Source organism: Mirounga leonina, unplaced genomic scaffold (genome assembly GCF_011800145.1).
Source record: "Mirounga leonina isolate KUSES-001 unplaced genomic scaffold, KU_Mleo_1.0 Mir_108, whole genome shotgun sequence".
In the NCBI taxonomy this organism is placed as follows: domain Eukaryota; kingdom Metazoa; phylum Chordata; class Mammalia; order Carnivora; family Phocidae; genus Mirounga; species Mirounga leonina.
In genome coordinates, this window is record NW_023270237.1 from 2,116,102 (window position 1) to 2,129,535 (window position 13,434).

Sequence of the window (13,434 nt, forward strand, 5' to 3'; positions counted from 1 at the left end):
AGATACCAATCACAACAGAAATTTGAGAAATGTCAAAAAATGTCAAAAAAATACGTGAAAGGAATTCTGCCTAATAAAAGTGAGGTAAAAGGCAGAAGAGAAAGAATTCTGGTTGCCCCGCCTTCAAATAGTGGGAACGGAGGAAACTGGAGAAAAGAACTGTGTTGTAATTTGGCACTTTCTTCCATCAGCAGGGGGAGTCATTAGAACATATGCAGGGCCAAGCCCTCATCTCGGTCTGCCCTGCCTTTGAAAGCTCCGAGGGAGTACCTACAGGCCTGGCAGCAGTCCCTGCTCAGCGGCTGACGTCTCTGGATATTTATTCAAACATCAGTCAAAAAAATTTCATTTCAGAGCCCATTCTGACCTTTAAAAAATGGTTGCTGTGCGCTGAGAATAAGCTTTTAAAATCACAGGTGCCATAATAAAGCCATAAGAGTGATGAAAGAACACAGTAGTCTTAATATTTTCAACCACTTAATAATTCTAAAATTCTGTTACAAATCAAGGCAAATATTTCATCTGCAGATAAGAAACTGAGGCAAAGCAACGGTCACTGGGCTAGATCTCAAATTTTATATTTGCGTCCGATGCACCAGTCTTTATTGGTGCATTCAGCGACCTTTACTGGATGGCCTACACTGTGGGGCTGGCATCTACAGACCAGCGGGACTCGGCCTGCGCTAGTGGAGCCTGGGCTTTCTTGGGGCAGGTGAGCCTAGGTCATAAGTGCTTCGATGGAAATAGGCACGGGAAGAGGCGCTCTGAGGAGGAGCTCCTAGACCAGGCCAGGGGGTGAAGGATTTCCTGGAGAGGGTGGCCCCCGATCCCGTCCTGGAGCGTGTGTAGGATTAGCTGAGCAAAGCGGGGGTGACACATGCAGGGTGCAGAGATAGGGAGGTGAATGAAAGGGTGTCCAGTCTAGGGAGGTGCCACGGTTGGCATCTATGGAGACCGGGGTGCCAGGGGTGGGGCAGCGGTGGAGAGTCTGGAGGGGTAGAGGCCAAGCTCGGGTTGCTGTGCTGCAGGCTCAGCACTGGCCCTGGTGGAACATTCCTCTGAGTTCCATGTCGGTTTGTACAAAAGAAACCTGGAGCTAGTCCTCTATTAACTTCAGCAACTCTGTGTTTCATTAATTCTGAATTTTGAGAGAGAGAAAGGTTCAGTTTACAAACACGGAGAGGTGGTGGTATACAGTTTCTCAACCTTGGCACATGTGACATTTTGCGCCAGATAGTTCTTTGGTGTAGAAGGCTGGCCTGTACGCTGTAAAATATTCCGTAGCATCTGGCCTCTAGCCACTGGACACAAGTAGCACCATCTGGCTGTCACAGCTAAAAATACCTTCAGACTTTGTTAGATGCCCCCTGGCGGGCAAAATCACCCCCAACTGAGAAGCGCTGCATGACAGGATCTCATGTAAATTATGCTTTCAGTGATGGTGCCACTCACCCTTGAGCACGGAGCGTGTGTTTTGGATGATGTGTTTGCACTCATCCCCCCCCCCATACACGTGTCTGTTCTCCGGACGTGCAGCCCCTCGGGTGAAGGGTTCAGAAAGTAATCAGTAGCAATCACATACACAGCAAAACGAGCTGTTCATGGAGGATGGCTCTGAGAGTCCAGCTGTGAAGGTACACCCTGGTGATCTGGAGAACCCCAGAAATCCTACTCCGCTCACCTCGGTTACGGCTTGGATGGATGCACCGTGTTTCAGAAGGAGTTCCATTACTTTAATTCGATTCTTCTTGCAGGCAATATGAAGAGGAGTAAAGCCATTCTGAAAGGGACAAAGACACAGAAGCATGACTGCTTTTCATGGAAATCCAATTCCTCTGAGTGTGGTAAAATGTTTGGAAAATGATGTTCTGCAAGGATTTGGAAGTAAATGAAACAAGGAGGGGTTAAACAGAATGCAGATGCCTTTCTGGAAGCGTAGGTAGTCTAGATGCTCCTAGAAATCCACAGTACTCTGGTGATCATGAACAGGAAGTGAATTTTTGTCGCAGCCTCTTGGTAGCTGAGGCAAAATGGTCATGCATTTTTTTTTTTTTTAGATTATTTTATTTTGGAATTCACTCTTCCAAATAATATGTCCCTCCCTCCTCCATCTCATTTCAAATACAGACTAAAAACAGCTGGGCCCAAACATTTGTCCTCACAGTCAAAACTTTGCCAATGCCATTCAGTATTCTCTGCTGCATTTTAGGACAACCACAAGACTGGTTCTAGAATGTTTTCATCCCTTCCAGTTTTAAGGTTCAAATAGGTGCTTACTCCAAGGAAGCAGGAAACAGCCCAATGTTATTTGGATCATTTGGTTTAATATTTAATCTAATAAAGGAGTCTGCTTTTTAACAAATTACCTCCCAAATCGTACTGCCTGATAATTGAGACCACAGAGCATTTTTCAGTCGCCACAGAGAACCATCAAGTATCAGGGTCCACTATAAAAGCTTACTTCAAAGTCACTAGAGGTGTTTCCATAGCCATTCTGAGATCGTTTACCTGGCCATAGTCCATCCCAGGAGGACTGGCTACAACCTCCACATGTTGTGAAATCTTCCGAGTCAGAGGAAAATAAGAGTGAATGCCCACACCCTGTTCTAAGGCTTTTTTTTTTTTTTTCTTGTATGGAAAAATGAGTCATGATTGCTAATTTCTTTTCCTCCCTTCTCAGAATTCAAAGATATGTTTGATATACTGGGCAGGTCAACAGCTCTTGAAATGCTGCTGTGGTAAAAGCTTTTAGAGTGACAATGACGGCCTGGGGTCGGAGTGCTCCTCAGTCCTCGAGTTTTGGGGCCCCAGAGCAGCTGAGGCTCTGGGGAGCCCTTCGGACAGGGAGACAGCACCAGCTGGAAAGGAACAGTGACCCTTCCTAAATCAGTTGATCAGATGAAAGGCTGTACCTCAAAATTGCTCGTCAACTCACATGTTTTCCCTAACATTTGGTGACTGTTTTTTTTCCTAAACATAGGTGCTTATTCCGAACTAAATTTAAACAGCTTACCAAATTGGGATTATTTATTTTTCCAAAGACAAAAACACTATCTCATCAAGAAAATCAAACTATAATACAGCTAGGGGTTAAAATAACAGATCATTTTAGGCGTTAAGACTACAAATCAGGCCCAAATTTTCATTTTTATCAGTAGGAAAAGGAGATGACAGGCCGTACGTTAGCTTACACGGTAAACATAACACAAAATTTCAGCTCACAAATTCCCAGACTGCTGATGTGTAAGAGAAAGTTTTTTGACCACTTTGCCTCATGTTTTTGGATCTCAGAAAAAAAATTTAATTCACATAATTATAAGTTTACCTTCAGTAAGATAAGTGTGACCATCTCAGTCTTTTTTGTACTTACACAGTCGTTGGGTCTTACTTATGTAAGATCTATCAGCCTTGTTCACGTCAGAAATAGGCCGTTTCTTTAAAGGATATTTGAAATAGTTGATAGGACGTACTCTTTATTTAACCAGACCTTCTGTTTTTTTACCTCCTCAAGGTAATCCCTCTCCTGTGGAGGTCACACGTTGTCAGCAAGACAACATAGGCTGGACCTGTTAGCTGAGCCACTCACCAGGGCTTTGGCATTGGGGTTCGCTTTCTTGTCCAGGAGAACCTTGGCGACTTTGTAATGGCCACAGTGGGCAGCCACGTGCAGGGCAGTCAGGTAGTCATTGGTGACGTCATCCACAGGCACGTTATGCTGGAGAAGAAGCTGCACACAGTTCAAGTGATCCCCTTGTGTGGCCATGTGCAACGGAGACAATCCATTCTGGAACACGCAAGAAAATCAGAGTTTACTGTTTTACCTTTTAAACGCAAATGTGCCAAACACAAAATACAGTACAAATATGAAAAGGTGAAAACCTAGTTTTTCACACAGAAATACCTTCTCTTTTTTAAAAGTTTTTTTTAAGTTTCATTATTTAAATTCCAGTTAGTTAACATGTAATACTACTTTTAATTTTAAGTAAACTCTATACCACCCACGGGATCAAAGATCAAAGTCGCATGCTCTACCAACTGAGCCGGCCAGGCACCCTCTTTTTAAAAGGTTTTGATGATTGTTTTGAACTATAGCTACTTTTAAAACTAGTCCTCTCACTTCTTTTATCAGTTGAAACCAAATTTTCCAAGATAATTTCTTTTTTTTTTTTTTTAAAGATTTTATTCATTTTTTTGACAGAGAGAGACATAGCAAGAGCAGGAACACAAGCAGGGGGAGTGGGAGAGGGAGAAGCAGGCTTCCTGCCGAGCAGGGAGCCCGATGTGGGACTCGATCCCAGGACCCTGGGATCATGACCTGAGCCGAAGGCAGACGCTTAACGACTGAGCCACCCAGGCGCCCTCCAAGATAATTTCTTTTCTGATTTAAAAATAGGGTAAATTGGGGCTCCTGGGTGGCTCAGCCAGTTAAACATTCCACTCTTGATCTCAGCTCAGGTCTTGATCTTGGGGTTGTGAGTTCAAACCCCGTGCTGGGCTCCACGCTGGACGTGGAGCCTACTTAAAAAAAAAAAAAAATGTGAATTGCACTAATGTCCATTATTTATCATATTCCCAGTTAATTGGAATTTTTTTTTTTTTTTTTTTAAAGATTTTTAAGCATCTCCATTCCCCAAATGGGGCTTAAAGCCACAACCCTGAGATCAAAAGTTGCATGCTCCACCGACTGAGCCGGCAAGTCATCCCTGGAATTCTTAATATTTAAGAGGGAAAGAGGCGCCTGGGTGGCTCAGTCGTTAAGTGTCTGCCTTCGGCTCAGGTCATGGTCCCAGGGTCCTGGGATCGAGCCCCGCATCGGGCTCCCTGCTCCGCGGGAAGCCTGCTTCTCCCTCTCCCACTCCCCCTGCTTGTGTTCCCTCTCTCGCTGTCTCTCTCTCTCTGTCAAAATAAATAAAATCTTAAAAAAAAAAAAAGAGTGAAAAAGATTTAAAAAAAAAAAAAGAAGTAGACTGGTATTCATTACACTGGTTTTTATTTTTCCTTACAAGTTACTAACACTTGATATTGATATTATATTGATTAATAAAAAAGACCTGACGAAAACAACACATTTCATTTCGTATCAATGTAGAAATGAAATTTTCCCTCTTCCATCAATCTGGTGCCCCCCTGTGTCTGTGATGAGGAAAGGCAAGGCACTGACCAATCCATTAACTAACGCTTGCCTCCAGTTTAAATGAACTGGGTTCAATGACACAGTTAATCACGCGTGGTAGGAATAAGTAAAAAAATTCTTTAAAGAGTTGCGAGAAGAAATGAAGTGGCTCAAAGGTAAATAAAGCCTTAAAAACAGGTTGGAGGGACATTTAGCATCCAGTACTTGTTTCCCAGTGAAGGTAAAAATAAGGTATTTAGATGACAGTCCTTTCAAGCATGCTTCCTTTACATATGGAGGCAAAGAGGAGGAGCCTGGGAAATTTCTAGAGAATCCAATTATCAAGAGAGGCTCTATTAATCACTGTAACATAGTTTAACATATCCGGGGGGTGGGCAGGAAGCGAGTGCAAATTCAGTTTCCAAAAACCTTGTCATTGGTGAACTTTGAAAATAATGATGGATTAAATAGACACAGATGACACAGGGATTTCTGAATCCTCTGGGCCAAGGTATTTCCCGTAATTTATCTATAAATGATACAAAATAGGAGATCAAGATAGGAAGAAACAGTGCCAGCCTTCCCGTAGCCGCTCTCACGGTACCATTCGTTCACTGTGATATATTTCAACACAACACTAGTTGTGTTCCTTGAAAGCAAAAGGTTCATGGATTATAATTTCCCCAGATTGCCCGGCATATATAGGAAAATAAATATTCATGTAACTTTAAAGACTTCATACATGGTCGGTCAATCAGAATATTTCTGCCTAAAAAATTTCACTCTAACAGTCTGAATCAAAGTAAACACTAATGTGCAACAAAGGATGGGGACATTTCTCATTTGAGATACTGCCTCCCATGAGCATAAGTACATAAGGCACTCCTTTCCTTCCTGCCAAGACATTCCTTTGCTTTATGTTTTGAACGGTGAAGTAAACAAAGAAACAAAATCTCAGAGATCAAATGACAGTCGTGGAGAGTAGAAATGGGAGGCAGTCCAACAAAAGAAGAAAATTCTCTAACAATACACAAAATAATATATGAGTAGGTAACTTATAGGTCATTGGAGAAGGAGAAGAAAGTAAAGACCATCTGCCCTAGGGAGAGGGTTCTTATTACATCCTGCTCCCTCATAAAGCTGAAAATACAGATCCAACACGACGGCTTTTCTTAGCTCAGAAAGATGAAAGCTTTAAGGAATTAAACAGATGGCCTTAAAGCCAGGAACGCATTCATTCACTTAACGTTCATTCAGGAAATGTTTCTTGGAGGTCTACTGTGTGCCAGACAATAATTTAGGTGCTTGGGGTACCGCACTGAAGGAGGCAAAATCCTTGGTTTCATTTTATCCAAGAGAGAGATAGCACACAAGAAGATAAGCTAACAAGAAGGCCTCCCTGAGAAGAAAAGATTGGACTTGAAAAATGGGTGGAGACCGCAGAGATCTGGGACAAGCTGAGGGAACTCATCTATAGGCACAGGACATGAGGACAAACCTGGTGTATTCTGGGAGGTGGAAGCAGGCCAGCTGGCTGGAAGACGGCAGGGAGCAGAACAGGAGATAAGGCAGAGAGGTAGTCAGATGCTCGTCAGGAATTTATTAGAGCAAGAGGACTTTTCTGAACAAACATGGTATACATGACCTATGTGTATCCATCCTTTCCCAAACTCCCAAGTGATTTAAAAGATGAAACCAGAGAGGGAGACAAACCATAAGAGACTCTTAAACTCAGGAAACAAACTGAGGGTTGCTGGAGTGATGGGGGGGTGGGAAGGATGGGGGTGCTGGGTGACGGACATTGGGGAAGGTATGTGCTATGGTGAGCGCTGTGAGTTGTGTAAGACTATTGAACCACAGACCTGTACCTCTGAAACAAATAATACATTTTATGTTAAAAAATTTTTTTTAAAATTTTAAAAATTAAAAAAAAAGAGATAAATTCCACAAGGAAATACACGTGTGTGTGTGCAGGCCCACCCACATACATCCCCAAAACACACAGGAAAGGAAATAAAAACAGATGTGTGATGTCTAGAAATTTTAGAATGTGAAAAGAGGGTTTAGTGCATTAACACATCTGGCAGAAGAGAGAAGGTGGAATGCTAAGTGTCTGTGAAGGGGTATCATCAGTGGTGTACTGGTTAATGTTTAACAATAACAGCTCTTTGAAAAAGAAAAACCCCAATATGTGGCCTTTGCCAATCCCCATGGCGTAAAGAACCCCACCATGACCGATTTCAAGCCATCAACATGATGTCACTAAATATAGAACTGGAAAAAGATGCACACGGTAGGCTCAATGATCTGGCTCCAACATACCACTGGGTAAAATAAAGACAAGTGGTTTATCTCTCAGATGCCCCGAAGGCAGGGTATATAGAAACACAGCACACCTTGGAAGATAAAGATGAGGCTTGGAGTCAAAAGCAGGATTGGTTCACCTGTGTATGGAGCTGTCAGGTTTACAAAGCCAGATGATTGTCACTTGTCCTTACAGGAAATCAGGAGTTTAGTGTCTGGAGAAATTGAAGCAGAGCGATTCTGGATGCAGGAGCCTGGGCAGAGCATGGGGCAGTGGTGAGGCTCTGGACTGAGAGCAGGTGCTCACAGAAAAAGGAAGGATGGTATGAGTATCAAGGGTGTGGTCTCTCGAGTTAGACTGCCTGGGTTCAAATCCTTGTTCTGCCATGAACTGAGCTACCTTGAGAAAGCTTTTTTATCGCTTTGGGTCTCAGTCGCCTCATCTACAAAAAGGGCCTAGTAGTAAGACTAGTGCCTCATTGCAGGGTTCAACGGGTTGATATATGTAAAGTGCTTAGAGCCTGCTATGAAGTAGACACCACGTGAACATTCGTTATCACTGTTGTGACTGGTGTATGCGTAGAGGACTGGCAGAATGACAGCCCCTTTTCCTTTTTCTGACTCTGAATGTATTGACACAGCCGTACACTGCAAAAGATTGGAGGACTCGTCTCTCAAAAAAACTGAACTTCCCAGAAAAAAGGGTAACTAACTGTGACATGGGGCGACGCGTCCAACCACCACCTGATATACCGCAGCGGAGCCCTGTCTACACTGGCATAGAATTTCCACTCAAATGTCAGTGCCTGACACGGATGGTGAGGAACAGACATCTGTGGGAAACTCCCAACATGAAAGAGAGAGCCAAAGCCAACAAAGAGAAAAAAGAAACTGTGAGGAATTAGGGACAGAAGAGAGGCAGACAAAAATTAAAGAAAATTTATCTCGAGTGTTCTCAGAAACTATATTGCATCCATTAAACAAGAACTGGATACTTTAAGAAAAGAAGTTATCAGAGAACAAGAAAATGTTCTTGCACATTACAAGCACAAAGAAAAAAAAATCAAGGAAATTCCTTGGAAAGAAAGAAAAGACAATGAGATGCGCAAAAGGGAGAAAAGACTGAGATAGCAATTTTATTTTTAGCTATGCCTTATTGTTTTGATAAAATGAAAATTAATTTTAAAATTTAAAAATTAAAAAAAAAAGATAAATTCTACAAGGGCATACACGTGTGTGTGTGCAGGCCCACCCACACACACCCCCAAAACACACAGGAAAGGAAATAAAAACAGATGTGTGATGTCTATAGACATGTCTTTTTTCCACCTCTACTGCTGTCTTCCAAGCCACATCACCACTAACTGGACCCTGCAGCAGCTTCCTTACTTGTCCCCCATCCCTCCTTGGTCCTCTCCAGCCCCACTCCCAGCGTGCAACAGTCAGAGTAGCCAGATCATATCAACTAAACCATGTCATCTGCTGCCTAAAAACCCTTGTTCTCTTAAAAATTAATTGTCTGGTCCATCTCCACTAGGGCTGTTGAGAAAACACTGACCAGAGTACTTGCGAACAGGAGTAACATGTGTTTTTGTTGTTTTGATGACATTTGGAAATAAGGCTCTTTAGAAAGCTTAATGCAGGGGGCGCCTGGGTGGCTCAGTCCTTAAGCATCTGCCTTTGGCTCAGGTCATGATCCCAGGGTCCTGAGACTGAGCCCCGCACTGGGCTCCCTGCTCCTCAGGAAGCCTGCTTCTCCCTCTCCCACTCCGCCTGCTTGTGTTCCCTCTCTTGCTGTGTCTCTCTCTGTCAAATAAATAAATAAAATCTTAAAAAAAAAAAAAAAAGCTTAATGCAGCTTCCAAAAATCACTGATTTGATTAATAAAAATACTTATATCAAAATTTATTTACAAATATTCTCTTTTTAAATAGTGTCAAAATGTTTTATCAGAAAAATCCAGAAGACATTTTGTAAAACATTCATTATCACGCATTCCTTTTGCATATGTCAACTTCGCCAAAGGCCCAAGCAAGATGCCATCTTTCCAAAATTTCCAGCCTTTATCAGTTAAACAATATCTTCTTTAATAGTCTGTGAGCCCTTAAGAAATAAACCAAAGGGCTGGAGAAAGAGAGCCAGCACCCAGACTTTCGAGACTTTAGATCTTGTATTTTCTTTTGCCAATAAGCAATCATGGCTGAGTTATAAGATCAAGCATTCAGTGTTCCCAAAATAAAGCAAAAACAAGCAACACATACAAAAATGACTTTGTGGCAGAGTGCACTCCATCAAAAGGTCTCATAAACCCAAATTGATTTTGAGGTTCTCCCAAGATCTGAACTAGGCAAGTACTCTTCATTGCTAAGTTGGAACAGTATCATTTTTCTACTATTCAAAAGGCAGTTAAATAAGTTAAATAAGCAGTAAAGGGATGTAAAGCTAAATACAGTCCATGTCCAAAAACTTGGGAAGAAATTACCTTGGTTTTTGAAAGAATGGGAGCAGCTCGATCGAGCAGCATTTCCACCACCTGCTCATGACCACTCCTTGCTCCACAGTGCAGGGGCGTCAGACCATCCTGTGGAACAAAGGCAACACTTTCAGTTGGATTCGCTGGGAGATTCCGTAAATGCGGTGCATTTCTTCAGGATTCGGTGCAGCATCCAACATGCTGTGGACCTGTGACTTTAAAACATTTACTCACATATCTCAAAATAATTTCCTATTCTTAACCAGAGAACTAAATTTTTCATAAGTTTAAGTAGTTGTAAAGTGTGTAATTTCCCACATATTAGAATACTCACCATTAAAAATATAATTGTTTCACTACTTTTTCCATATCCAAAGGAATTGAAATACCATAAGTAATTTGATAGCCACCATTTTAAAAAGTAAAAAATAAACTTCTAAAATAAGAATTTGTTTTTTTTAAAAGGTCAACCTCATTTTATTTTTTTAAATTTAAATTCAATTAGCCAACATATAGTGCATCATTAGTTTCAGATGTAGAGTTCAATAATTCATCAGTCGCATATAACACCCAGTGCTCATGACATCATGTGCCCTCCTTAACGCCCATCACCCAGTTACCCCATCCCCCCACCGACCTCCCCTCCGACAACCCTCAATTTGTTTCCTAGAGTTACGAGTCTCTCATGATTTGTCTCCCTCTCTGATGACTTCCCATTCAGTTTTCCCTTCCTTTCCCTATGATCCTCTGCACTGTTTCTTATATTCCTCATATGAGTGAAACCATATAATAATTGTCTTTCTCTGATTGACTTATTTCCCTCAGCATAATACCCTCCAGTCCCATCCATGTCAATGTAAATGGTAAGTATTCATCTTTTCTGATGGCTGAGTAATATTCCATTGTATATATGTACTACATCTTCTTTATCTATTCATCTGTTGAAGGACATCTCAGCTCCTTCCACAGTTTGGCTATTGTGGAGATTGCTGCTATGAGCACTGGGGTGCATGTGGCTCTTCAGATCATTACATTTGTATCTTTGGGGTACCTAGCAGTACAATTGCTGGGTCGTAGGATAGCTCTATTTTTAACTTTTTGAGGAACCTCCATACGGTTTTCCAGAGTGGCTGCACCACCTTGCATTCCCACCAACAGTGTAACAGGGTTCCCCTTTCTCCACATCCTCGCCAACATCTGTAGTTTCCTGATGTTAATTTTAGCCATTCTGACTGGTGTGAGTTGGTATCTCATTGTGGTTTTGATTTGTATTTCCCTGATGCCAAGTGATGTTGAGTATTTTTTCATGTGTCTCTTGGCCATTTGTATCTCTTCTTTGGAGAAATGTCTGTTCATGTCATATTCCCATTTCTTGACTGGATTATTAGTTTTTTGGGTGTTGGATACTAGCCCTTTATCTGATATGTCATTTGCAAATATCTTCTCCCATTCCGTAGGTTGCCTTCTAGTTTTGTTGACTGTTCCTTTGCTTGCAGAAGCTTTTTATCTTGATGAAGTCCCAATAGTTCATAAAATAGGAATTTGTAATAGGAACTTGACATTGGTCCTTTCCCTCTTGCATTTCTCTGTCCATTTCACTTCCCCTACAAAAGGAGGGAAAGAATCTCAAGCAGACTACTTGCTGAACACGGAGCCAACATGGGGCTCGATCTCATGACCCTGAGATCATGACCTGAGCAGAAACCAAGAGCTGGACACTTAACTGACTGAGCCACCCAGGCTCGGTATTTTTAATTGTGTATTTTTAATTAATTACTGTATCATATCTCTTTGTTATGAAAATATAGAAGTTAAATTTTTAAAAGTTCACAGATTTCCTGAGAACATAAGCTTTTAAAGCATCAAAAATAAATCTCCTAATTGGAGTTATTATAATTATTCAGACATAATTGGTCAAAATAGTGAAAACATTACAAATTTTATGATTATTATACAAGAGCACCAATTTATTAAAAAGTTCCTCTCTTAATGAGCAGTATGTTCTCACAACTAGTTCATGTATCTGCTAATGAATATTAGTTATTCTGGAATGAGAGAGAGACAGCATCAACACTATCCCTTTTTTTTAAAGTCAAATGCAGTCTTTTTTCTTAAAATTTTTTCTATATTTTAAAAATTCCAGTATAATTAACATACAGTGTTATATTGGTTTCAGGTAGACAATATAGTAATCTGACACTTCTATGCATTACTCAGTGCTCACCCTGATAACTGTACTCTTAATCCCCTTTATCTATTTCACCTATCCCTCTACCTACCTCCCCTCTGGTAACCATCAGTTTGTTCTCTATAGTTAAGAGTCTGTTTTTTGGTTTGTCTCTTTTCTTTGTTTTGTTTCTTAAATTCCACATATCAGTGGAATTATTGACTTATTTCACTTAGCATTATACCCTCTATATCCATCCATGTTGTTGCAAATAGCAAGATTTCATTTTTTATGGCTGAATAATATTCCACTGTGTGTGTGTGTGTGTGTGTGTGTATACATACATTTTTAAAAAAAGATTTTATTTATTCATTTGCGAGAGAGAGCACGAGCAGGGGGAGAGGCAGAAGGAGAGGGACAAGTAGACTCCCCACTGAGCAGGGAGCCTGATGTGGGGTTCAATCCCAGGACCCTGAGATCATGACCTAAGCCAAAGTCAGATGCTCAACCAACTGAGCCACCCAGGTGCCCCTATACCACATCTTCTTTATCCATTCATCTATTGATGGATACTTGGGCTGCTTCCATAATTTGGCTATTGTAAATAATGCTGCAATAAACATAGGGGTGCATGTATCTTTTCCAATTAGAGTTTTCATATTCTTTGGGTAAAGACTCAGTATGACTGGATCATACAGTGATTCTATTTTTAATTTTTTGAGGAACCTCCATACTGTCTTCCACAGTGGCTGCACCAGTTTGCATTCCTTCCAAAGTACCCAAAGGATTCTTTTCCTCCACACCCTCACCAACACTCGTTTCTTGTTTTTGATTCTAGCCATTCTGACAGGTGTGAGGTGGTATCTCATTGTAGTTTTATTTGCATTTCCCTGATGATGAGATGTTGAGCATTTTTCATGTGTCTGTTGGCCAACTGGATGTCTTTGGAGAAATGTCTGTTCATGTTTTCTGCCCATTTTTTAATTGGATTATTTGTTTTTTGGTGTTGAGGTATAAATTTTTTATATATTTTGGATACTCACCCTTTATCAGAGATATCATTTGCAAACATTTTCTCCCATCCAGTAGGTTGACTTCTAGTTTTGTTGTTTACTTTTCTATGCAGAAGTTTGTTATTTTGATGTAGTCCCAATAGTTTATTTTTGCTTTTGTTACCCTTGCCCCAGGTGATGTATCTAGAAAAATGTTGCTAGGGCCAATGTTGGAGAAATTATTGCCTGTGTTCTCTTCCAGGATTTTTATGGTTTCCAGTCTCACATTTATGCCCTTAATTTTTGAGTTTATTTTTGTGTATGTTGTAAGAAAGTAGTCCAGGTTTATTCTTCTGCATGTAGCTGTCCAGTTTTTCCAATACCA

The 13,434-nt window shown here is 41.0% G+C and overlaps 1 protein-coding gene across 1 annotated transcript in view; it reads right to left on the minus strand.

Annotated features, from left to right (window-relative positions):
- The window catches only part of LOC118019506 (ankyrin-3-like), a 331,391-nt gene that overhangs the window by 152,911 nt on the left and 165,046 nt on the right, over window positions 1-13,434 (minus strand). The window contains exons 9-11 of the mRNA XM_035018759.1: window positions 9,900-9,998; window positions 3,587-3,784; window positions 1,682-1,780 (exon numbers count right to left, since the gene is read on the minus strand). Of these exons, the coding sequence (XP_034874650.1) occupies window positions 1,682-1,780; window positions 3,587-3,784; window positions 9,900-9,998 (396 nt within the window). The remainder of the gene's footprint in view (window positions 1-1,681; window positions 1,781-3,586; window positions 3,785-9,899; window positions 9,999-13,434) is intronic.